The 23,101-nt window shown below is 59.4% G+C and overlaps 10 protein-coding genes across 16 annotated transcripts; all 10 read right to left on the minus strand.

Annotated features, from left to right (window-relative positions):
* Positions 1-714: 714 nt before the first annotated feature.
* On the minus strand, positions 715-4,756 carry ABB37_09254 (putative mitochondrial cation-transporting ATPase; the record flags this gene model as incomplete). The annotated part of the gene is made up of 1 exon (XM_015808628.1): positions 715-4,756. Exon 1 carries the CDS (start codon positions 4,450-4,452, stop codon positions 715-717), a length of 3,738 nt encoding a protein of 1,245 aa, XP_015652679.1. The 5' UTR covers positions 4,453-4,756.
* A 647-nt stretch (positions 4,757-5,403) lies between these two features.
* ABB37_09255 (hypothetical protein) lies at positions 5,404-6,836 on the minus strand (the record flags this gene model as incomplete). The annotated part of the gene is made up of 1 exon (XM_015808629.1): positions 5,404-6,836. Exon 1 carries the CDS (start codon positions 6,130-6,132, stop codon positions 5,404-5,406), a length of 729 nt encoding a protein of 242 aa, XP_015652680.1. The 5' UTR covers positions 6,133-6,836.
* A 526-nt stretch (positions 6,837-7,362) lies between these two features.
* ABB37_09256 (hypothetical protein) lies at positions 7,363-7,924 on the minus strand (the record flags this gene model as incomplete). Its single annotated transcript, XM_015808630.1, has 1 exon — positions 7,363-7,924. Exon 1 carries the CDS (start codon positions 7,882-7,884, stop codon positions 7,363-7,365), a length of 522 nt encoding a protein of 173 aa, XP_015652681.1. The 5' UTR covers positions 7,885-7,924.
* Positions 7,925-8,358: 434 nt separating this feature from the next.
* ABB37_09257 (hypothetical protein) lies at positions 8,359-9,592 on the minus strand (the record flags this gene model as incomplete). The annotated part of the gene is made up of 1 exon (XM_015808631.1): positions 8,359-9,592. Exon 1 carries the CDS (start codon positions 9,406-9,408, stop codon positions 8,359-8,361), a length of 1,050 nt encoding a protein of 349 aa, XP_015652682.1. The 5' UTR covers positions 9,409-9,592.
* Positions 9,593-10,243: 651 nt separating this feature from the next.
* Positions 10,244-10,770, minus strand: ABB37_09258 (parvulin (PIN1); the record flags this gene model as incomplete). 2 transcript variants are annotated; one of them, XM_015808633.1, is made up of 1 exon in its annotated part: positions 10,244-10,770. In XM_015808633.1, exon 1 carries the CDS (start codon positions 10,589-10,591, stop codon positions 10,244-10,246), a length of 348 nt encoding a protein of 115 aa, XP_015652684.1. In that variant the 5' UTR covers positions 10,592-10,770. The 2 variants fall into 2 exon arrangements, with proteins under 2 accessions (XP_015652684.1, XP_015652683.1); XM_015808632.1 differs by having other exon boundaries at positions 10,244-10,745.
* Positions 10,771-11,273: 503 nt separating this feature from the next.
* On the minus strand, positions 11,274-15,051 carry ABB37_09259 (putative mitochondrial PIF1 helicase-like protein; the record flags this gene model as incomplete). Its single annotated transcript, XM_015808634.1, has 1 exon — positions 11,274-15,051. The coding sequence occupies exon 1, from the start codon at positions 14,562-14,564 to the stop codon at positions 11,274-11,276; it is 3,291 nt and encodes a 1,096-aa protein (XP_015652685.1). The 5' UTR covers positions 14,565-15,051.
* Positions 15,052-15,869: 818 nt separating this feature from the next.
* Positions 15,870-16,556, minus strand: ABB37_09260 (hypothetical protein; the record flags this gene model as incomplete). Its single annotated transcript, XM_015808635.1, has 1 exon — positions 15,870-16,556. Exon 1 carries the CDS (start codon positions 16,356-16,358, stop codon positions 15,870-15,872), a length of 489 nt encoding a protein of 162 aa, XP_015652686.1. The 5' UTR covers positions 16,359-16,556.
* Positions 16,557-17,561: 1,005 nt separating this feature from the next.
* ABB37_09261 (RNA binding protein-like protein) lies at positions 17,562-19,091 on the minus strand (the record flags this gene model as incomplete). 3 transcript variants are annotated; one of them, XM_015808638.1, is made up of 1 exon in its annotated part: positions 17,562-19,091. In XM_015808638.1, exon 1 carries the CDS (start codon positions 18,738-18,740, stop codon positions 17,562-17,564), a length of 1,179 nt encoding a protein of 392 aa, XP_015652689.1. In that variant the 5' UTR covers positions 18,741-19,091. The 3 variants fall into 3 exon arrangements, with proteins under 3 accessions (XP_015652689.1, XP_015652688.1, XP_015652687.1); XM_015808637.1 differs by having other exon boundaries at positions 17,562-19,087; XM_015808636.1 differs by having other exon boundaries at positions 17,562-19,028.
* A 1,236-nt stretch (positions 19,092-20,327) lies between these two features.
* ABB37_09262 (putative nucleolar RNA-binding protein) lies at positions 20,328-21,595 on the minus strand (the record flags this gene model as incomplete). 3 transcript variants are annotated; one of them, XM_015808641.1, is made up of 1 exon in its annotated part: positions 20,328-21,595. In XM_015808641.1, the coding sequence occupies exon 1, from the start codon at positions 21,348-21,350 to the stop codon at positions 20,328-20,330; it is 1,023 nt and encodes a 340-aa protein (XP_015652692.1). In that variant the 5' UTR covers positions 21,351-21,595. The 3 variants fall into 3 exon arrangements, with proteins under 3 accessions (XP_015652692.1, XP_015652691.1, XP_015652690.1); XM_015808640.1 differs by having other exon boundaries at positions 20,328-21,551; XM_015808639.1 differs by having other exon boundaries at positions 20,328-21,481.
* A 757-nt stretch (positions 21,596-22,352) lies between these two features.
* Positions 22,353-22,915, minus strand: ABB37_09263 (putative RNA binding protein; the record flags this gene model as incomplete). Of its 2 annotated transcripts, none has more annotated exons than XM_015808643.1 (1): positions 22,353-22,915. In XM_015808643.1, the coding sequence occupies exon 1, from the start codon at positions 22,707-22,709 to the stop codon at positions 22,353-22,355; it is 357 nt and encodes a 118-aa protein (XP_015652694.1). In that variant the 5' UTR covers positions 22,710-22,915. The 2 variants fall into 2 exon arrangements, with proteins under 2 accessions (XP_015652694.1, XP_015652693.1); XM_015808642.1 differs by having other exon boundaries at positions 22,353-22,891.
* Between the last annotated feature and the right edge of the window lie 186 nt (positions 22,916-23,101).

Genomic DNA, 23,101 nt, shown 5'->3' on the forward strand with positions numbered 1-23,101 from the left:
GTGACGGCGTCCTTCCCGGCACACCAACACGAAAGGAGAGTTCCGCCGCGGCGGCGCCTCAAGAAGTGTCGTTGTTCGTCATCAAAAGCAAGTAAACACGTCAGTTAAAGTTACGCTATCCAACCAGAAGCCGGGGAACGAGAAGCCGCCGGTTTCTTCCCGTGCCTCCTCTGCGCTTGCGACGGGACCCCGAGCAGGGAACCAACGATGAAGCTCGCTGCAGCGCACCCGCGGGTGCTCCGCGAGAAAACAGATAGAGGCACTACTCCAACAATAATAAGAAGAATTAAGTCGTGCCGGCAGCGGTGCGAAGGAGCATCTCTCACAGCACCAGCGCTGCCGCTACACAGTTAAAACAACAAGGTGACAACAACGGCCGAAACTAGGTTTCTTTCCTCCTTGCTCTGATGTGCGCTCATCGCCATTTCGGTCGCTCTGTTTTCTTTTCTTTTCTTCTCCGCAATTCGGGCGCGTCTCCTTCGCCTGCCGGCGTCGGCGCGCACAGCTCAGCGTAGCCCAGAGAGACGATGACGCCAAAGCAGCGCACATGCGTGCAATACACGGCGACGCTTTTCTTTTGGAGAGAAACAGAATCCAAAACCCCCAAAGGTGGTACAATATCTAGCAGACCCACGGCAGTGCCGCATCTCTTCCTCCTTCCTCTCCCTGTTCTTTCTCACCCCCCTCCTCACTTCCCAGATAACCGCCAGGTAATTAAAAGTCTGTGAAGAGCAGCAGGGACACCTTCTCGATGGCGAAGCAGCCCATGGCGTCCAGGACGAGCAGGCGCATAAAGCGTGTGCGGAACTCCTCGGTGGGGAAGACGGTGATCTCGAACTCCTTGTTCAGCTCCTCGTTCGACTCGGAGGCGAAGGCGAGAATGACGATCGCCAGCAGAATTAGCGCGATGAACATCGGACGGTTTTTGCGGATGCCTTGCATGAACGGCTCCCCGCGGTAGTTCACGGCGAAGGTCACACCCGAAATGAGCGTTGTCAGGAGAAACATGGTGGAGTTGAGAAGGGTCGGCTTGAACTCGGCGTCCTCGAAGTTGCTGCGCATGTCCGCCATCGTCGCCTTGTCGACCTCCTCCACCATCCACGAGGTCTGCATCATGCAGTAGAGGTGAAGCACAAACTGACAGAAGACGGTGGTGACCATGTAGGGGTGGAACACGCGCGTCACGGGACGCTGCGGGCACAGGTGGGTGAGCGGCTTGCTGCGTGACATGAAGAGGAAGCACACCGACAGAATCACACCCGCCAGGATCATCTGCTTCTCGCCGAACTTCACACCGGAGCAGTGCAGCACGGACATGGAGTAGGCCTGCGTCAGGCAGTTCAGGGCAAGGATCTTGTACATCATGTGCGTGGTCACCAGCGTGGTGCGGCCAAGCCGGATAATGTCGCAGACAGAGGTGAGCGCCTTGGAGCGGCACGTGAACGGAGCCGCAATGGAGGCGTCGCCCAGCTTGATCATCGGCGGACCGCCCATGTTCTCGTCGTCGGCGTTGAAGAGCGACTCCATTAAGAAGTCGGACTTCTCGATATTCGCCGGCGGCGGCGGCGCATTCGCCTTCTTCTCCGCCTTTGCCTTCTCGGCATCCTCCAGCTGCTTGTTCCAGCGCTTCACCTGCACGATCTCCGCCTTCCGCTTCGCCTCTAGCATCTTCCACTTCATCATATCCATGAACGGCGCGGTCGGCGGCAGTTCGGGAGGCACCACAGTGAACTTGAAGTTCGGCGGCACCTTCAGCTCCGGCGGTACATCCGGCTCGTTGTGCGGCTGCGGCCCAACCTGGAGGTCCTTCTGCTCAGCCTTGGGCGCCACCGACGCGGAGTTCAGCACGGCAATACCAGCGTGCGCCTGCTTCAGCGCCCCGACATCGTTCGTGCCGTCGCCCGCCATCATGACGATGTGGTCCTTCTTCTTCAGATCGGTCACGATGGCCTCCTTCTGCGTCGGCGCGCAGCGAGCCCAAATCGTCACCTGCTCGTTGTAGTCCGCGATGATGGCGTTCAGCGCGTCCGGGCTGATCGTCTCGGCGTTCACGCACAAGTCCCACTGCGCGTCGCGCGGCACCCGCTGCTTACGCGTGCGCGCAAATGTGCCTTCGATGATCTGCGCCTTCGTCCCCGGCTGCTGCAGACCCGTCACGGAGTCCACCCACTCGACCGCGCCGCCCTCGCCCTCCTTGGCGACAAGCTGACGCTTGCACAGCAGCATCGTCACATCCTTGCCGACGGAGATGGCCGTCTGCACGCTGTCGCCGGTGATGATGACACAGCGGTGGCTGCCGCCCTCCAGGTTCTCAATCGTCTCCTTCGCGTCCTTCTTCAGCGGGCACACGTAGACGGCGAGACCGGCGAAGAGGAGGCCCTTCTCGACGTCGTCGCGGCGCAGCGCCAGTATCGTCTCCCGAGACGCCTTCTCCTCGTCCTTCAACGGACGGTAGGCGAGGGCGATGACGCGGTAGCCCTTCGCAGCCGTCTCCTCCGCCACCTTCAGGCAGTCCTTCGGCACCGACTGGCACAGCGCTACGATCGACTCCGGCGAGCCCTTTGCCACGACGTACTTGCCGTCCGGCGCGGAGACGACGCACGCCATGCGGCGCAGCGCCGCGAGAAACGGGAAGCGCAGCAGCACCTTGTACGACTTCTTCGCCTCCTTCGCGTCGCCGTGCTTCTTCTGCTTCTCCGCCTGGTCCGTCCTCTCCTCGTCCTTGGGCTTGGGGTCGTAGAGGATGTTGTCGTCCGCGTCGAGGCGGTAGCCCAGGGCCGCCGTGGCCGCCTTCTCCATCTCATCCCCCGCCAGCGTGTCCTCATCCAGAAAAACCAAGGCGTGGCAGGTTGCGAGCACCATCTCCGAGTGCTTCGGGATCGCCTTGAGCTTGTTCAGCAGGCCCTTCCCATCAATCATATCGACGCCGCCAAAGAGCATCTCATCCGTTGTCAGCGTCCCGGTCTTGTCAAAGCAGCAGGTGTCCACCTTACCCGCGTAGGGGATGCGGAACGGCTCCGTGCAGAAGACCTGCAGCTTCGTCAGCGCCAGTAGCGTCGTGTTCACCGCCAGAGAGAGCTCCATCGGTAGCTCGGGCGGCACGACCGACGTGATGATCTGCACGCAGGAGAGGAAGAGTTTCCAGCGGCTGCGGTGTGGGTCGGCGAGGCCGCGCTTGAGCAGGTAGCCGCTGGCCGCGAGGGCGAAGACGACGAGGACACCGATAAAGGCGAAGGCCTCGCCACTGTTCTCGCTGACGCGGCCCTGGCTGTGCAGGATCGTGCGGAGCAGCTTCCCTTGCTTCGTTTCAAAGCCGGTCTTGAGCACCACGGCCAGCGCGTTGCTCTTATCGCGGTTGTGGCCGCCTTCTTCGGACGCCTCATGGGGGCCGTTGCTGAGCAGGATCTGCGTCCCGGAGAAGAGCATGTGGCGGGCGTGCTTCTTGAGGCTGAGGTCGACCTCGACGTCATCGGGGGCCTCCTTCAGCTGTGGCGTCGACTCCCCCGTCAGACTCGCCTCGTTCACGACGGCGGTGCCCTTCACCAGCAGCGCGTCGACGGGGCAGGGGGCGTTGCTGGGGACGACCATGATGTCCAGCGGCAGCAGGGCGTCCGTGCGAATGGTCACCCGCTTGCCACCGCGCATCACATCGATGTCGCGCACCGGCACCTCGGCCATGTCGCGCAGCGTGCGCATGTTCCGTATGCGCTGGTACACCGTCGTGCACTCCATACCCACCATCATGACGCCGGTAAAAAGGGAGTAGTACCAGTACTCGTCAAGGCACCAGAGCAGAACGCAGAACATCTGGAATACGAAGAATGGGGAGAGGGCGTGGTCGACGAAGAGGTCCTGGAACTCGGGGATGACCACCTCCATCTTGTTCAGGCCGAAGATGTCCTCCTGCTTCGCGCGGTCGGCCTCCTTGTTGAGCCCCTCCCAGTGGATGTAATACGAAAAAGGGAGCTTCGTCGGGAAGCGTGGTTTGACAAAGACGCCCTCGCGCTCGTCCAGCTTCCACTTGCGCTGCTGAAAGATGAAGCACGGCGGGTGGCCGTCCTCCGTCTCCTGGTGCAACGGCACAATCTCCGACTCGCCCTTGTGCGGGTGTGTCACGACAAGCACGTCCGTCGCCTCCGTCAGCTGCTCCATTGGGACCGAGCGGTACAAAATGTAGGCGCGAAACCTCACCGACCAGATGGTGAAGAGGGAGAGGAAGGCGTGCAGGAAGAACACGACGGGGAAGCAGATGGCGTGGAAGAAGTCGATGTAGGTTTGGTGGACGAGGTACATCACGCGGTCCCAGACCAGCTCCGGGTAGAGATACAGGCTGATGGAGACGACGTAGAGGATGATGAAGGGCCACGTCGTCACCCACGTGTACCACGGACGGCGACGGAGGAATCGCACCTCCTTGATCATCGTGTTCGCGATGATGTTGTCGGCCGACATTGTAATAATGCGGTCTGCTGAAGAGCGAGAGTGATGATAGAGCAAAACAAAAAGAAATAAGAGGAAATCAACGGCAATGCGATACGATGACACGTGAAGAGAGCTCTGCGGCTGAATCGCTCTGCTGAGCACGCGGGCAGCACTCACAACGACTAGGCGGTCAGCAAACACGCCACGGCAACGAAGCTTCGACGGATGGAAAGCCCTGATGCCTATACGCTATGCCGTCAACCTCTCAAAAAGAAAAGGTCTCAGAAGGAGAAAAGAACTTCAAACTAAATTAAAAGAACGCAGCCCACAATTCTACGCGTGCAGGGCCGCGTTCACAACGAAGAGGCAAAGAAACGGCGGAAGAGGAGTGGGATGGCGTTCAGGAGAATCACTGGAGGGATCAGCATACGCGCCCCAGAGAGAGAGAATGAGTGTGTGTGTGTGTGTGTGTGTGTTAGTGAGGGCTGATAGGGCAGGGAGAGGACACGGTATCAGCGCGTGGGCCGTCTGAACTGCCGCAACTACCGGCCCCTTCCCTTTCTTTGAGTCTCTGAAAAGGCATCTCCTCTTGCATTCACCCCTCTATCCGGGAAGATGAAGAGGGCAGAAACAGCAGTTCGTTTAGAGATGTATTGGTTGCTTCTTTCCACTCGTACGCGTAACAACGGGTCCCGCTTGTGTCGTTGCCAAGGGCGCGCCTCAACGCCGCGGTCACCGCACTGTCGCCGGTCAGGCGCGGCGCTGACACGCTCAATACACATCATCTGCCGTAATAAGCAATAGTAGAAGTAATAGATTCAGCAGCAAAGCGAAATAGAAGAAGAAATATACAAAAAAAGGGGTATAGAAAGCTCGAAGATACAGACAGGCCGAACGAACGCGCCATCACCGGAGGAAACACGTAAGGATATGTGGGGGCCCTCTTCGCAGCGCAACCACGCCTGGCACCGCTCCTCTTGTTTACTTCATCCGCTTCAGCAGCCGCACGCCCTCCTCCACGCCAGCGGCGGCGCACGCCTCGAGCCACCGCTTGGCCGCCGCGTTCAGCTGCTCCAGCGCTGCCGGGTCGGCAGACTTGTCCAGCAAACCTTGCTCCGCTGCCAGGAGAAGCAGTTTGCCCAGGTTCAGCTGGGACGGTGCGTAGCCGGCCTCTGCCGCCTGCTGGTACCACCGCATCGCCTCTCCCCAGTCCACGTCAACCCCCTCCTCCGCCTCTGGCGACAACGGCGGTGATGACGGCTGTTGCGGCACGCCCACTTCGTAGGTCTCACCCAACTCATGCATGGCGGGCAGGTACCCGGTCGAGGCAGCACAGAGCAGCCAGGCGAGACCGGCCTTGACGTTCTGCTCCACACCGCCCCTGCCGTCACGCAGGCAGGCGCCAACGCAGACCATCGCGCCCGGGTGCCCCGCGGCGACGGCGGCGTCTAAGTATGTGAAGAGGCTCGACGGGCTGACGGCGCAGGACGGAGCGCAGCCGTCGAAGTACAGCTCCGCGAGTGTGACCCCCAACAGCACAACCGGTGAGCACGCCGCCTGGGTGGTGTCTGCAGCGGAGGCCGGCGCCGACGGCGGCGAAGACGAAGCAGCGGTGTGGGCTACGAGGAACTGTTCGAGGAGGGCGGCTGCGGAGGCCAGCGATGTGGCCTGCGCCGCCTGCGTGAGACACGAAGCCACTTTACTCTCCATGTCGTTGCCTTTGACGCCGGAGAGTCGGCGACGCGGCTGCTGGCCCTTCCGCTGTGCTCTGTCTTGCTGCAGCAGTCGCACGACAGCCTGCAGGATTGCGAGAAACGACGAGAGGAGTGCGTGCGAGCCGGCGGCATGCACGACACAGCGAATTCGATCCTCCAAGTACGACGAAACGGTGGAGAAGGCGGCCGCAGACGCCGAGGCGTGTGCGACGGGCGACGGCTGCGAAGCGGACGCAATGAGGTGTGTGTGCCCGGTCGAACGCGAAGGCTCATCCTGAGCCTTTGCAGTTGGAGCAGTGGTGGCCCGTAAAACCGCTGTTGCGGCTCCTCGAACGGGTCCTGCGCTCACCGGAGCGGCGACTCGCTGTGCGACGGCGCACTCCGCGCTGCGGTGATGAGCGTTCCGCCGCGGCCCTGACGGTGCCGCGGGTGGAGGTGGAGAAGGGGGCGCGTGAGTAGCGGGCGCGAGAGACGCCGTGTGTTGGTTGAAGCTTCGGGGCTGGGGCCTGCCTTTTGGGGCGCCTTTCCGCGTCGGCGACGTCGTCGGCCTGCATACATCGTAGAGGCCGAAGCCGATCTCTCGCGTCGGCATGATGGAAAAGGGGGGGAGGGGGGGGGGGGAGCAGAGTCGTTCCGAAAGCAGTGTGCGAAAACAAACAAATATGTAAAGAGAAATGGACTCCTTCTTGTGGGTGGCACTGCGCATGCAGAGGCCATCACACACGCGTCCATACGCGGTGTGCGTGGGCGGGAAATGAAGAGGGGGGGGAGAGAAGAAGAAGAAGAAGAAGAGTGACGCGTAACGTGCTTGTGTGCTTCACGCCTCCAAAGAAAGACGGCACCATCGAGCACGGGAGGCGACTCGCCTCGCTTCGCTCGAACAAAAAGAAACCCTCGTTCGTCGTATCGCGCGTGCGTATTCGGTTTCGTTTCCTTGAACGCCGGCCTTTGTTGACCTCCAACAAAACCTGCCGCAGACGGCGCTTGCTTCATTCCTTCACTACTTCTCTTAACAGTAAAACACAATTCGCGTGTGTTGGAGAATATCGATGGCGCTCCTCGACCCGCCACTGGGCAGGTGCACCAACAAGAGAAGAAAGAAGCAGCAGTTCGACAAGCTCGAATACATCTCGATAACAGAAATGAATAGGGGGGGGGGGCGGCTAGGCAAGCGGCTGCCATCACAGTGCATTCACACACACGCACAGAGAGCAAAAGTAAGAGCTTATGCTGTTCTACAAGAAAGGGGGTCATGGCTGAAGATGAGGCGCCGCAGACGTGCCTGCAGCTCCTTCGTGTTGCCGTTTGGGGCGTGCAGGATGCGCAGCATGTCCTCCGTGTTCTGCAGCCGCTGTAGCGAGAGCGTGATGGAGGGACAGAAAAGCCGCGGCGCGTCGCGTGGGTGGGGCTCGGTGTGGAACTGACCGCACAGATCCACAATCAGCCCTTCAGGGAAGAACAAAAAGAGTTCTTTCACAAAGGCCTGCGGTCCGACCACATCGACAACGCTCACGTTCCCCGACGTCCCTTCCACCATTGGCGGGAACGGCGGCAGCTGCGCCGTCTCATCGTGGATGAGGAAATTTGACGTGGCAAGGTAGAAGCGATACGCCGGCGACGTAACGCCAGCCATGTTGACGCTCCCGCGTGCGGGGTTGCATAGAAGCCCGCTAAAACGAGCCTGCAGGAGGCGCGAAGGAATCGCCTTCGGCAGCGTTGTGGAGATGGCACCGGCTGGGCCAGCCATTGTTCTATGCTTCGTCCTTCTTACTCTTCCTCTTCCTTTCTTTTTGAAAGAAATCGCAGCAGTGAAAGATCGATGGAGGAGAAAGAGAGGAGTCGATAAAGGAGGCGACGAAAAACCGGTGCGTCACCGGCATCACGGCGGTCGCGACGCACAACGCGGGAGTAAACTTTCCTTCGCCCAACCTGAGCACTTTGCACAGTGGTGAAAACCGCAGAGGTTCATCTGTGTGCTTCTTCTTTTACCGTCAAGACGGACCTCATTACTGTCGATCGTGGGAAAGCGGAGAACAGCTAGCGAAAGAGAAAGAAGAAGAAGAAAAGAATCGCTGCTCATCGGTACAAAGGAGAAGAGCTCTATGGAAGAACAAAAAACAAAAAGGAGGGCATCAGACGCGACCCTGTCATCGATCAAACCAGTATAGCTGCTCCGTGCAGCCACGTTCATGAACGCCATTGAATTACTTCACTGCTCCTTTCACCGCCGCCGAGGGAGAGCAACAAATAAGCCTTCTTCTTCTTGCGATGCGGTGTAGCCCGGTGGGGCACGCGGGGCGGCTGTGGCAGAAGACCTCCGCAACGGTGACCTCGAACGGGGTCGAGCCACGGTGGGGGTTGGTGCCGTGGATCGCCGTCGTGTCTGCTCGTAGTCGTGCAGTGTTCGTCGAAGCTGTTGGTTGATCGCCCGCAGCCGCGCCACCTCGATGTCACGGTCCTGCCGCGTGTGGGCTGGGCTGGACAGGGCAGGCGGGTGCGCGGTCGTCCAGAGCGTGTCCGTCAGCCTTGCCTGCAGCTGCGTGAACTGAAGGAAAATGTCGTCCAGGGTGCGGTGCAGCAGGCGGGGAGCGTTACTGCCGGATTGCGGTGTGCGAAGCAACGCGTGTGGCACGTCCCGCCGAATGGTGAGTTCCGCCGCCTTCTCTCGCACTGCCGCCTCGCCTGGGAAGACGGGGATACGATGCTGCGGCTGCTCTGAGGAGTTCGCAGTGCCAGCCGCAGCAGCGTCTGACAACGTGAGCGCCGCGACACCGTCGGAGAGATCACCCATCCACTGGCGCAGGGTCCATACACGATCAACAAGTATCTGCGCTTCATGTTGTTCCAGATGAAGAGGACCGTGCACACGCGGAGGTGTCGGTGCGGGTCGGCCCTGCACGGGAGAAGGTGCTCCTCCATCTTGTCGGCTCGTGGACGACTGCAATTGAGTTGAGGGAAGTAACGGTCGCAGCTGCGCAGAGGAATCCAGCGTTGATCTCTCATTCGCCGTTTGCGAACAAGGGTTTCGCATCCCCAAGGTTAGACCATCTTTCGATGTTGCCGCGTGCAGGTGCGAACGGTCCAGTCGCTCTTGGCGAAGCTCCTCTATGTCCCGCACCAACTCCCAGCACACCGATTCCAGTTCGCCGTAGTGACTGCGGTAGTGCTCCTGCTCATGCTGCAGGGCGTACAGCTGCTCCCGCAAGCGGTGGACAACGGATGCTTGCTCCGCGGCGCGGGTGTCCGCGGCGTCATGGACAACAGAACTCATCGACTTCTTTGCCGTTGTTGTGGGATTTTCTTGTATGGAGGAAAAGTACTATTGGCGTCGGTGCAGCATCTTCCTTGTGTTAGGATGAAACGACGTCTCGGTGCATTTTGGGGGGTAAAGACTTCACACGAGAGTGACAGCAAAAGTCCGGCAGCCGCCTGTCCTGCTAGACGGCCTGGCCAGCTGCGTAGAGACCCGAGAAGGCGTCGCCCACAAGGGGCGAAGACCGCAGAGGAAAGAGAAGGACCGTTAGAAAAAGCTGAGTCACGTCCTCGTTCTTAATAATAATAACAAATACACGTTACTTGAGGGCAGTAGAATACTCTGTAGAGGACATGTGAAAATGCTAGCGCTTTTGCTCCACCAACGGCCACAACAGTGCGCGTTGGCAGTCGGCATAGCGTAGTAGAAAAGCAAAGCAGAAAGCTTCGACGGCTCGACCAGACGCACACTCGCGTTCTATTGGCCCCGGGGAGGGAGAGCGAAGGAGGCATCAACGCCAGTTTCTCCTCGCTCTCTTTGTTTTCCGCGAGGAGACTCCCCTCGCGCTTCACCTCTTCTACGCCCCTTTCCTTTCCTTTCCCATTAGTTTGTGGTGTGCGTTGACGAGCGACGACGTCAGTGCGGTGTCGATGCGTGTGGAAGCAACAGCGTAAAAACCAGAGGAAAAAAGAACCCAGACGCACCAGTAACTCAGTAGTCGATAAAGCGAAGTTCGATGACGAGGCAGACTCTGCCAAGCATTGCCGCAACTTCTTGCCACAGCGTCCTTCTCCTCCCAGGTCGCCTTCTATCATGCGACGCCGTGTGCGCTAGTGCAGTGTCCTTTGTGCGGCTACGCCGTGCGCTTGATCAGGTGCACGCCGCTGTCCGTGACCACCATGCCGCTCATCTCCCCCACCTGCAACGCCTTCGTGGCGTCCTCGAAGGGCTTCATCATCTCACCCGGGCCGAACTCGCCGAGGTCGCCGCCGCGAGCGTAGCTGCCGCAGTCGCTGCGTTGCTGCGCGGCGTCCTCGAAGGAGATTTTGCCTGAGACGATCGACTGCCGCCACTCCTCGAGCTCCTTCACGGCGTCGTCGTACGACATCATGGTGGCCTGGCCCGTGCGCCGCGACACCGGATTGCGGCTGCCGCTGTACTTGATGAGCAGGTGCTCCGCGCGCCACTTCGGGCAGGACATGGTGGAAAACGGTGTAGCAAATGAAAAGGTTCTCGCAAGCAAACAAACACGGAAAGGAGCGAAGGTGAAGCGTTGGGAGGGTGCTTGACGGAGGTGCCGTGGAGGTGCGTCGAGCGTCGCGGGGAGCCAACAACCTGTGGAGGGAGAAGAAAGCTGAAACGAGCGTGGAAGGTGTTTACTTCCACAAAGGAGAACAGCGGAGAAGGGGCGGGGAAAGGGGCGAGGGAAGAGAGGCGTACTTCTGCCGGAGCGAAAGAAAAAAGAAGAGCGTTGGGATACGAAAAACTCCGCGTGCGTTTGCGGGAGGTGCCGTGCGGAGCTGGCCGAGTACCCGCATATGGGAGCTCGCGCTGATGAAGCCTGTACGCGCGCCGGAGTAAAACCACCCCTGCTGGGAGCGCAGAGGTGCTCTTTCTTTCCTTGGAAACCCGCGTCCGCCGTCGGGTGCAATAAGCAAGAGTACATTTTTTGCCTTTGAATGGAACCAGAGGCGTATGACGTCGTCATCATCAGAAGGACACACACGCACACACACAGCAACAACAATTGACGGAATACCTCTGCTGCGGAGATGGAAAGAAGCGCGCTGCTCCGCCGTGGTGGTGTTGTTTCGCGGTGCTTCATACCGAGAAGAAGAGCGCGGCGATGGAGCCCTTCAACTGCCGCGTCCTCGGCGGTGGAGCTAAAAGCGGCGCACGACCGAGACGGCCTGCAGCCCCCACGCCAGCGCGTAGGCCGCAAGCACGATGGAGTCCGTGCACACCGCAACGTCCTCGCCAAACGAGTTTTGCAAGAACAGCGCGTACTCTACGATGGCACGGTGCTGCGCCGTCTCTCGCGGATCCCGATTGAGGATAAAATTCACCTCTTCGCTAGTCTCCGCATCCGCGTCCGGCGGGTGCTCACTACCTCCCATGGCGCCCTCACTTGGCGAGCTCGTCACTGGCGTGGGAGATCCACGCGGCCGCAGCAGCAGCGGCAGCACATCCGCAAACCGCAGCCAGTCCTTTTTAGGTTCCGGCAGATCCGCCGTCTGCTCGGGTCGCTGAGTGTCGAGGATAAACTCTTGCTTCGCACGCGCCATCACGGCGAGGGCCTCCGCGGCCACATCGGAGGCCTCCAGCAGTGCCGCATCGGGGCGAAAGGAATTCTCCTCGTTGTGCCTCTGCGGTTGTGCCGGCTGCTGCTCGTGTTGCGGCGTGTCGGGCGTCCTCATTTGAGCCCCGGACAGCGAGGACGGCGCCGGCGTCGCGGACGGCGTCTCGGACTCTGCGGAGCTGCGGTAGGCGGCCGCCTTCTCGATGAGCTGCTGCACACACAGCGGCACACGCATCATGTTGCCCTGCGCACGAAATAGCATGTCAAAGGCGGTAGCCGACTCAGGGCCGGTGACGAGGTGGAAGATGGCGTCGATGTCCATCACGAGGCGGGTGCCGCGGACCCGTGGCAGCGGCAGCATCTCACGCAAAACAAGCCGCTTCACCACGTCGGCCATGTGCAGAACGGGCGTAATGCGGCGGCGCAGGACATCGAGGCGCTGCGTCTCCGTCATGCCGGCGGGGTTGAGGTGCCGCTCCTCGTCTCGGCATTCGTTCCGCCACCTCTCTTTGTGGCGCACGTCTCCGCCGCCGTCGACCTCCTCCTTCACGTCCTCCTCTGCCTCGTCGAAGTCATAGAAAAGGTCGAGGGCGGGGGGATCGCTTGCCTCTCCGTAGTGTCGCATGATCTCCGCGTCATTGGGCAGCACGTAGCCGTACGGCGTGCAGCTGAGCGCCTCGGCGTTCTCCCTGGCTGCCACTACCTGTGGCGTGTGCCGCCGCTGCCACTCCAGCCGCTGCTGCTGCAGGGCCAAGGCCTTGTAGTAGGCCAGCGCGGTGCTGTTCGCGGAGACCAAGTGCACGTTGAAGCCGTGCAGGCGCACCCGCTCCAAACTCGTGCAGCGCGACAGCGCTACGTACGACTGCCCCGACTCGAACACCTTCGCGAAGTCGATGTCGACCTGCGTAAGGGACATGCCCTGCGACTTGTGCACTGTTATGGCGTAGGCCAGCACCAGCGGCATCTGGACGCTGCGGCTCTTCACCTTGTCGCCCTCTTTCTCGACCCAGTCCTGCGGTTCCACCACGATCTCGACCACCCGCATCTGCCCGGGCGGGTTGTGGGCGTCGAAGGCGACGAGCGGCAGCATCGTGTGGCGCCGCTCCACGTCTCGCCCACGTCCGACGCAGATGTCGCGCGCATCGTCCGCGGTGATGCCGGCGGTCTGAAAGCGAAACATCCTCGCAAAGCTGACGAAGCCGGTGACAGTGCCGGTGCTGCCGTTCACCAGCTTCGTCTGCACATCGAAGTTCTTGATGACCATCACCCGACAGCCTTTGCGCAGCCGCACCACCTCGGAGAGGCTCTTGGCGGGAAAGGCGCCTGCGCCGGAGTGCGCACCGACGTAGGTGAAGACCTCCGTGTCGAGCTGGTTGAAGTACCGCTCGTTCTGCGCGTCCACCTCGACCCGCGTGGGGCGCAGGATGATGTAGCCGTCGAAAGGCGCATTGATCGGCCGATCCATACCGTCTACCAGCTCCAATCGCGATGGCTGCTCCCCCGGGCGGGCCGGCGGGTCGTAAAACGTCGAGCTGAAGCGATGCGCGGTGTCGTCTGCGCGGGAAGTCGCTGGGCCGCTCCGCGCAGCCACGCAGTCCGTCGGCGTCTCGCGCTCCCTCTTGCAGCCGAGCGTCACGTTCCCATCCTCCGCGTCCTCCGCACGCCGCGCAAAGTGGACGCGGTTCGTCGTGTCGATGGAGTGCAGCAGCGCAATGGAGTCCGGCTGCACATCACCGAATCGCATCTCGTTTAGAAGTTCAAAGAAGCGCACGTCGCGCTGACGGAAGGGCGTCGAGAGCAGACAGACTTTTGGGTTCGCCCGCAGCCACGTCTGCGTCTCGAAGCAGAACGGCGCCGACCCGCCGCGCCGCTCCTTCATCACCGGTGGCAGCTGGAGGAAGTCGCCGGAGAGGATGAGCTGAACCCCACCAAACGGCTCATCAGGTCGGTTGCGCACGTAGCGGGCGATGAAGTCCACGAGGTCGAAGAAGGAAGCCTCCAACATCGACACCTCATCGATGATGAGGGCGCGGCACATGCGCCAGTTCCGCTTGCACCACGTCTTCGACATCACCATGGAGGCAATCTTCGACCGCGAGGCGCGTTTGTCCGGCACCCCGCAGCCCACAAAGCTGTGCAGCGTCGTGCCATTCAAGTTCAAGGCGGCGATGCCGGTGGTGGCTGTCACAAAGGTAGAAGAGTACGGCATACCTCGGATGATGGTGCGCAGCAGGTGCGACTTGCCGGTGCCGGCGCCACCGGTGATAAAGACGCTGCGGTGCTCGTGAACGACGAGGTGGTAGGCGTAGCGCTGCTCCGCGGAGAGGTCCGCAAGGGGCGTTGAACGGGCAGCAGAGACGCCGCCCTCCCTCGCCCCCGTCGAGATCGATGAAGGACCGCTAGTGGCAGCTGCCGTCCCTGAGGAGAGGTCAGATGGGTCCGCGCCCTTCATGCGCACCGCATGGCTGCTGGGCTCGGAGTCGAGCACACGGTTGGCGTGAGCGGGGGCGTCCGCAGCGTGGCGTGCGTCCGTGTCCGCTTGTGGATTCGCCGGGGCAGGGCTAGCGCCGACGGTCGGTGCGTCGCGCGTGCAATCCGGCTTCACGGCGTGTGCAGGGGTCGCCTGCAGGGTGGAGCCGGAGCTGCCTGCCGAGAGAAGGGGCCGGCCTTCTTCCTCATCTTTCCTCTCGGGGGGTGGCGACGAAGATGATGTCGGAGGCAGTCCTGGCGACGGTGGCGGCGAGGCGGCAGGGGAGGTTGTCGTGGAGGACAACGTCACGCAGCTGTGCACCTCCTCCACGTCATCGTGGTTCGAGAGGCCAACTTCTCTCTTTGCGGTTTTGCGTGGTGGAGTGTGAGCGGGTGCAGACGACATCGTGGAGTCCGTCACCGTCCACTGCTCCACCTGCGAAGCCGACCCCACAGGCGCACCATTGAACGACGCGCCTGCTTTCTCTGTATCTCCGCTGCTGCGGCGTGTGTCGGCCTCTGCGCTGCTGAGCGATGCGCTGGGGCACGTGTGGAGGGACGGAGAGAGCGAAGCGCAAGGAGTGCCCGCGGCGTTTGCGGAGAACTCGGGTGTGCGCGCCGCGTGTGCGTCGCTGTTGCACAGGGATAACAGGGGTGCCGGAGACGTTGAAAGGCTCGGGCCACTTGGTGTGGTGCTGCGCGCATTCGCTGGGAGCAGCACCCGCGAGCCCGGCGTGCCACCACTTGTCTCTCGTGACGCGGCGCAAAGGGCGGGAAGAGGCTCCATTGCTGAAAGCAAAAGAAAGACTGGTCGCGGAGACCCGAAGAGAGAAACCGCACCTCTTCACAAAGGGGGTCCTTTCGCTTCGTGGTAAAAACTTGCAAGCGCGTACTTCACGGAACTCAAACCCGCACGCGCGTTTCCAAGCAACGATGCGAGCGGTGCCGGAAGAGAAGGAAGCGAAAACGTAAAAACGCAGGAGGGAGCAGTGAAGAGCTGAACAAGGCCTTTTTTTTTGTACCTCATGAAAGGTTGGAAGTGTTGTTGCTGTGCGTGTGTGTATGTGTATGCGACAGCAGCGCTGCAATGAGCGATACGAACTCAGCTTTTCTCTGCCTGGTTGGGTTGCTGCTTTTACAGACCCTCTTCTTGTTTGGAAACAGGGTTGCCGCCGTTGATGAACGTCACGGCTTCCCCGCACCACCTTGCTTTTCTTTTCATTTCTTTCGTTTCGTGCGTCGATCTCTCATTGCAGGAGCGGCGGCACGTCGTGTCGGCCTTCTAACACACTTGGCCGAACAATCGAGTGTTGACGTTGTGCTACGAACGGACGGAGGAGACTACGCTGCGACGTACAGGAATGGCGAGGTGCACCGCCACAGCACCACTACACACGTTCCTGAGAAAGCAGCAGGAGATTGTCGTCGCAGAGCATCCAGAAACAGCAATAATAATAGTAATAATAAGCAGAGATTTCAAATTTAACTATTAAAAAAACAAGTGCCTCTCAACACCCTTCAGTGAATGCAGCAGTCAGCAGCTAACTTCAACAGCAGACAAATCAGAGTGCAACACTTCAATAGGAAGAAAGGGAGAGAACAAGAAAAGAAAAAGCGGTGCCTTCTTCAATATCGCGTGTCTCTCCCCCCTCCCCCCTCCCCCTCTTCTCTCAGCGTTCACACGAGATCCTCCACCCGGTTCATCGGTCTACTACTCATCAAACTCGTTCAGGCACGACTCCACGACGCTCAGCAAGCTGCGGTTCTCCAGCGCAGCAGCCACCCGCTCTTTGTCGTTCAGCTGCTTGTTCACCTGCGCCTCCTGCTCGTGCGTGCCGGGCGTCACGTAAATGTCCACCTTGGTAAACTCCGGCAGTGACCGGTCCAGCTGCAGGCGGATGCTGAGACCAATGAGCGTCGTGAGGCTGCAGTGCGGGACGGTCGGAGTGAAGAGCACCTTAATGTGGCGCTTCCGCCAGTCCACCGTGATAAGGGAGGGCTCGACCACTTTCAGCTGTTCCAGCGAGTTGGGGTGCTCAGGGTCACGGATGCGACGGATCATTTCGAATACCTCGTACGCGTCGATTGGGTCGTCGACGCCGTCGTCGTCCTCGGCGGTGCGCTCCGCGGCGGTGCGCCCGTGCAGGGCATCGGCCGTCGGCTCGAAGACAGTCGGATTGGGGTTCGCCAGCGTCGTCATGATCACGACACCACGAAAAGAAACAGAAGAGTTTTTTATTATAGGAAGACGAAAACTGTATTCAAACAAGCATCCAAAAGGGACGGTCGAAGTGCACGTGCACGCACAGCCGTCGTGACTCTTTGCAAGGCGGCGGATTTCGAGCTGTGAAGCTGTCCAAAGCAAAGTTGTAAAACGATGAAGTGACGGAGACTGCATAGGGAGGGAGATGGAAAGGTTTTGGTTGCTCTGGCCCAAGATATCACAGATGCATGCTCAATTCCGAAGGGGAGGGGGGGGGTAAAGGGTGCTTGCCTATCTGCCGTGAAGTATCTGCACACGTCCGTTCGATACGCGCATCAACGTTGACGCCCCTTCCACGTTACACACCGAAGAAGAGAGGCGGCACGGCACCACGAAATTCCTCTATTTCCCCCTTTGCATTCAACGATCCCATGAAAAAGAGAAAGAGGAAGAAAGAAAACCCCCAGCAGTGGGGCTCCACAAGCTGGGTGGTCAGTCCCCATCGCCTTTCTGAGGTTATGGCTCTCCAAATCAGTGACCCTTTGTTTCCGTAATTCATTATTGCTGTCGCTTATCAACTTCGTTGAAGTCCTCCAATTAGAAAAGTGCTATTATTCTTGTTGTTTTGTGGAGAGCACGGCGGCGCTCCGCCTGTACTTCTCTCTCTTACCCACACTACACCGTCGAGTCCTTCGATTGCCAACATAAAGAAGACAGCGGTGCATCGCGTGAAAGAACACTTTTTTAGCAAAGGAATGTTACCTCTGGAAATGGCTGCAGCGCAGGCGATGAACAACACCGCGTCAACGACATTCGTCGAGGCACGCGCCAGCACGAGTCGTCCTCAACTTTTTGTGGAGTTGGCTTCCTTTTCCCTTCGCAAAGGTGGCACAACAGAGAAGAAAAGAAAACAAATGTTCGAAGTTGCCGTCCGCTGCTGCGTTGTCGCTGCGCTGCGCCACGGCGGCGCTGCTCCGTGTTTGCACGTAGAACGAGAGAAGACGAAGATTCGAAAAAAAGGAAGAGAAAACATTAGAACAGGGTTTCTTAGGTGCCGGACGCCGTCTTGGACCACTCCACCACGGCAGACGCGCTTGACGGGGAACGCTTAAGACCATGGGGAAAAAAGCTCATTCGAGAAGAAACGGGGGAGCTGAAAAGGCTTTTTGTGGCGAAGTATCAAAACGCCTCTTCCGCCGCTTAAGAGCTACGGCGGCCCTGCGGAGAACCACCGCTCTGACGGCCCTGCGGAGAACCACCGCTCTGACGGCCCTGCGGAGAACCACCGCTCTGACGGCCCTGCGGAGAACCACCGCTCTGACGGCCCTGCGGAGAACCACCGCTCTGACGGCCCTGCGGAGAACCACCGCTCTGACGGCCCTGCGGAGAACCACCGCTCTGACGGCCCTGCGGAGAACCACCGCTCTGGCGGCCCTGCGGAGAACCACCGCTCTGGCGGTCCTGCGGGGAGCTGCCATTCGGGCGACCTTGAGGCGAACCACCACTCGGGCGCTGCGGCGATGCCTTAATCGGTGACATCTCCGCGCGGGCCGCCTTCATCGGGGGCTCGGCTTCGTCCTCCTTCTCTTCGGTTTCATCCTCGCTATCTTTCTCGTCCTCCTCGTCCTCCTCCTCGTCCTCGTCCTCTTCTTCCTCCTCGCCCTCCAACTCCTCACCCAACTCCGCGTCTTCCTCATCGTCTTCCTCATCGTCTTCCTCATCGTCTTCCTCGTCGACCGCCTCCTCATCCGACGGGGCGGTGGGATCGACGTGCAGCGCCCGCATCCCCGCCGGCTCCTCCGCGATGTCGCTGTCGTCACCCGCCGCCTCTTCGTCCTCGTCCTCCTCCTCCTCCTCCGACTCCTCCGCCATCGCTGCCATGCCCTCGTGGTCCACCGCGTCCTCCTCCTCGTCGTCTTCTTCCTCCTCTCCTTCCTCCTCGTCGTCCTCGTCGTCCTCGTGCTCCTCCGACGCCTTTTCGGCCTCATCAATCGCGTCCACTGGCAGCTTCACGTTCCTCGCAGCCGCCTCGGCGTCGCTGTCGCCATCCTCTACCGCAAACGGGGTGTCCTCGTCGTCATCGTCGAGGTCCAGCGCCTGGCGGTAACCGACGCAGTGCACGGTGGCCGAGCCCTTCGAGAAGAACGTCACGGCCTGCTGGTAGTTGAAGATGAGGTCTGTGGGCACCTGTAAGATGTTTTGCTGCGAGTCCAGCGTGGCGAGCACGTGCGATGTGCCGTCCACCGAAACATAAATCGTCGTCTTGCCGTTCGCACCGCGCGGCAGCGAGAGGATGGAGAGGTGGTAGCCGCACCCCTCCGGGATCTCCAGCTTGTGCTCCTTGTTCGGAGACACCATAAACGCGTGGAACTCCTGCATGACTGCCTTTGCTCTGAGGACTCTTTATATTCTCTTTTTAAAAAGGATAATAAAAATAGTTGATTCGACCTTTTCCTTTCTTATGTTTTGTCGGTCGCCACGGCGCGTTGAACCCACTCGTGCCCGTTTAAGGTGGAGAGCAGACGAATACAAACGGAGCGAGAAAACGACAGCTCGCGTCGGCCAATTGCTCCTTCCTGCGGGTTTAGTTCGTTATGTATATTAGATGAATAAATATATAGAGATAGTGTTTCCTTTTAAACTGTCACCGTCGTCGTGCGTGTAAGCTGGCGTTACTCGTCGCGGTGGAAAGAAAACAACAACAGATAAAACAAAGGTGTCAGATCTCTCTTATTGAAGAAGGAGAAATTGGAAGGGAGAAGAAATAGTTCTTTCAAGGGGAAAACCATCTAGTGCAGGTGGAGTGGCATCCGGGCACTTCATGGCCCGTGGTAGCCGCCTCACGCACCACCAAACATGAGCAAGTGCGGGTGTTGTGCTTGTTGTTGTTTTTTTGGGGGGTCATCATTATTGCTCGGTATTGCGGATGATGCCCTCCTCACCACGAAAAACAGGGTTCTTCCTGCGGAGCGCGTACATCCTGTGTGGCGAAGAAGGCGGATGTGGCGACGTAAACGGCAGAATTTGCCGCTCAACCACGTCAACGCCTCCGACATCTTTTATTCGGGTTTCTTTTTTTAAGGTATGAAACACCTCCCAGCTCAAAAAAAAAACTTTATTTTGGTTTCGATTGATCCGGAGTCACTCAACCCTTTCCCATCAACACCTCCGTCGTCGCCTCTTCCGCGCACGAGATCCGTCTTCTTTGAAAAGAGCGGAGATAACGACGATGAGCAATTCGCAAAACTGGGAAAAAAAAAGAGGGCGAAAAGCTCCGAGTGTATTCGTGGCGGCCACAGATACCGCCTTTCCGTAATTGCTTTCCTTCGCTCTTGTTGTTCGATTAGTGTGTTGGGGGGTTCATCGTACCACAGAGATGCACGCCGTTGCTTCTTCTCCCCTCACCAAAACCGAGCAGAAGTCACCGCCAACAGCATAGAAAATTGGCCATCATGAGGTGGTATCCTTCGGAGTGTACGTGTGTACCTTCACAGCAGATACGACTTTGTATTGTTGTTTTCGTCTTCGTCTTCACGTTGATGGGTGGTGGGCAGCTTCGTTTCAACGAGTGTTTAACTACGACGGCGAGTTAACCTTAGCGATGGTAAACGAGAAAACTAGTTTAAAGGAAAGAAATAGATATAGAAAGATATACTTGTATTAAATCCGCCAAAGGAGGAACAGCGTGCTTGGGTGGTTGTCGGCCGCTTTAGGAATTAGAGTTAACTTCCGTCCTCGACACTCCCACGCAAAACAAGAAAAAGAGAACGGTGTGTGCCCTCGTTTGACGGCTACGTGGATTACGTGCTCTCGCCCTCGCTGCATCGCGTGCCACTCAGCGTGATCTCTGCAAAACGAGGAGGCACCCGCCGCTGAAGGCGCAGCCAGCATGCCCGACGACTCACACAAGAGAAGAGCGAGACGTCGACAGACCGTGCAAAACGCTTCGAGGCGCTTTCACAATGTTTAGTAGCGACCACGGTTGCCGCCGCGGCTGCCGCCACGGAAGCCACCACGGTCACCTCCGCGGCCACCACGGAAGCCACCACGGTCACCGCCACGGCCACCACGGAAGCCGCCACGGTCACCGCCACGGCCACCACGGAAGCCACCACGGTCACCGCCACGGCCACCACGGAAGCCACCACGGTCACCGCCACGGCCACCACGGAAGCCACCACGGTCACCGCCACGGCCACCACGGAAGCCACCACGTTCACCGCCGCGGAAACCACCGCGATCACCACCGCGACCACCGCGGAAGCCGCCGCGCTCCGTACGCTGGAACTTCTGCGGAACCCCATCGTCCTCATCCTCGTCCTCATCCTCGTCCTCATCCTCATCCTCATCCTCATCGTCCTCCTCGTCTTCACCACCCTTCTCATCGTCGCCCTCCTCATCCTCCTCGTCCTCTTCCACCTCCTCGTCGTCGCCGAGATCACTGTCGTCATCGCTGCCCGCCGCAGGCAGACCGCCCTCGGCCTCACCCTCATCCTCGTCCTCATCATCATCCTCTTCATCGTCGTCCTCTTCATCGTCGTCATCGTCGCTGTCCGCACCGGCGGGGGTGGCGGCGGCGGCGGCGGCGTCGTGGCTCTCCGGCTCCGAGGCCTCCTGCAGGTCGTCGTCCTCGTCGCTCTCCTCATCATCGTCCTCGCCGCTCTCGCCGGCCATCGCGTCCATCATCATGTCGTCGTTGCCCACAGGCTGCACGTATCCCGTCACGTGCACCGCGCCGGCGCCCTGCGCAGCGAAGGACACGTCCTGCGCCTCCGTGAAGACGAGGTCCGTGTTCATCTGGTACACGCCCTTCTTGGGGTCCAGCGTCGCAATGGTGAACTGCTTGCCCTCGAAGGACACAACGAGCGAGACCGCACCGACGGCGTTCGCCGGCACTGCAAGCTGCGTCACGCGCAGCGCGCACTCCTCCGGGATCTTCGGCTTCACCTGCTTGCCGGCAGCAACCTCCAGTCCATAGAAGCCCTCCATGATGCTAGATGCGTGCGTGTGTGTAGACGTCCGCGGTACGTGAGAGAGAGAGAGGAAGCAGCGTCGACGACGGTGGAAGCAGAGTTTTAAAAACGGTTGTGTGAGGCGGCTTGCAAAGGGCTGTTCGTCGCTGCACGCGTGAGATGACGTTGGCGGTGATGGGTGAGTGCGTCACGTAGACAACGGAAATGGCAAATGTTCTTAAAGAAAGGAAGAGCGAATGAAGTCGATCACAGAAGATGAACCGATGCGATGCACAGTCGTTAGGGAAGAAGGAGGAATATGTATATAAGAAGCACCATGCGTTGACCGCACCACGTGTGTGACGTCATCGCCAACGAAGAAAAATGGAAGCACAGAACAACGGGAAAAGGAGGACAACAAATGTGCAGCAAGTCACAGGTGATCGGCCGAAGGTGAGAGGTGCGTTCTGACGCCGAAACCCTCCATTCACCTTGCAGCTGTGAAGGCGTTTATTTCTCGGTCGTTAAAGCTGCTTGAGCTCCGCCTCCATAGCTCAAAGTAAGTTTAAAATAAATAGAGAAGCAAAGAGAGACGTGCCGGAGTCGCCTCCGCAAGTTGCTACCCTGTCTCATGCTCGGTAGCACCTCCTTTTTTCTAAACGTTGATGACCCACATGGGCCTGTTAATCCCCACCACGAAGCTCGTTGCACCACTCTTTACGCAACAAGGCGTTCTTCCTCCCGCTTTCTTCTTTTTCCTTGAGCTTAGTTCGTTGTACTTCGGTGGAGAATGGAAGTAAGATTAATCGATTAGCGCCCGTTACGGCGGCACTGGGAACACAGCACACTCGCCAGGCCGATAAGGCGGCGGCATCGGCCGCCTCCTTTTGCGTTTTACCACGCTCTCAGCAACACCAACCTGTCCTGCCCCGACTGCCAGCACCTTCGTGTAGGTGATGCCACCCTCGTCACCGCTTTTTCTCTCCACCTGTCGCTCCTTCCTTCACCGGAGCAGCACAACCCTTTGCTCGACTGAGCGTTATTCTTCGGCCTCACCGTCGTGCATATCGTCATCCACCTCCTCTTCCTCGTCTTCCTCCTCGTCCGCGAGCTGCGTGTAGCCGACTAAATGCAGAGCACCAGCCTGGCCTTCGCACGTAAACGTGAGATCTTGCTTGCCGCCGAAGAGCATGTCCACGTTCACGTGGTAAATGGCCTGCTGCGGGTTGAGCGTGGCGAGCACGAAAAGTTTGCCGTCAAGTTTGACGGCGAGGGTGACGGGGTAGGCCGCGTTGGGAGGAAGGGCGACTTGCGTGATGTGCAGCACGCGATCCTGCGGGATCTTCGGCTTGGCCGTCTTGCCAACGAAAACTTCGAGGCCGTAAAACTCCTCCATATTTTTGTTTCCCTTGTCGATGCCGCTGTTGACTATTGAAGCGGGTGACCTCGCTGGCTCGCCGCCAATGTAGGCGTTGGCTTTATCGCTCTTGTGTGGCGTTGTCCTGCAACGCTTTTGCCCAATGAAAGCACGAAGAAACACAGCAAATATAATTGCACGGTGTGTGTGTGTGGTTCCACTGCGCCGCTGGCCAGATCGAGGGCTGCAGAAAGGAAGAGGAGGCAGAGAAGGCAGTGGCGAGTCTGCTAGCGGAGAACGGCAGAAGAAAGCAAGAGCCGGGAAAGGGATCCATTTACTTACCTCCTTTTCAAGGGGGCGAGGTAACATCGAGAAAGCTCCAAGGTAAGGCGCAAGACAACGCAGCGGCGCGGTCAGCGATGCAGAGCTCC

Source organism: Leptomonas pyrrhocoris (assembly GCF_001293395.1).
Source record: "Leptomonas pyrrhocoris isolate H10 chromosome Unknown, whole genome shotgun sequence".
NCBI classification, from domain to species: Eukaryota; Euglenozoa; class Kinetoplastea; order Trypanosomatida; family Trypanosomatidae; genus Leptomonas; species Leptomonas pyrrhocoris.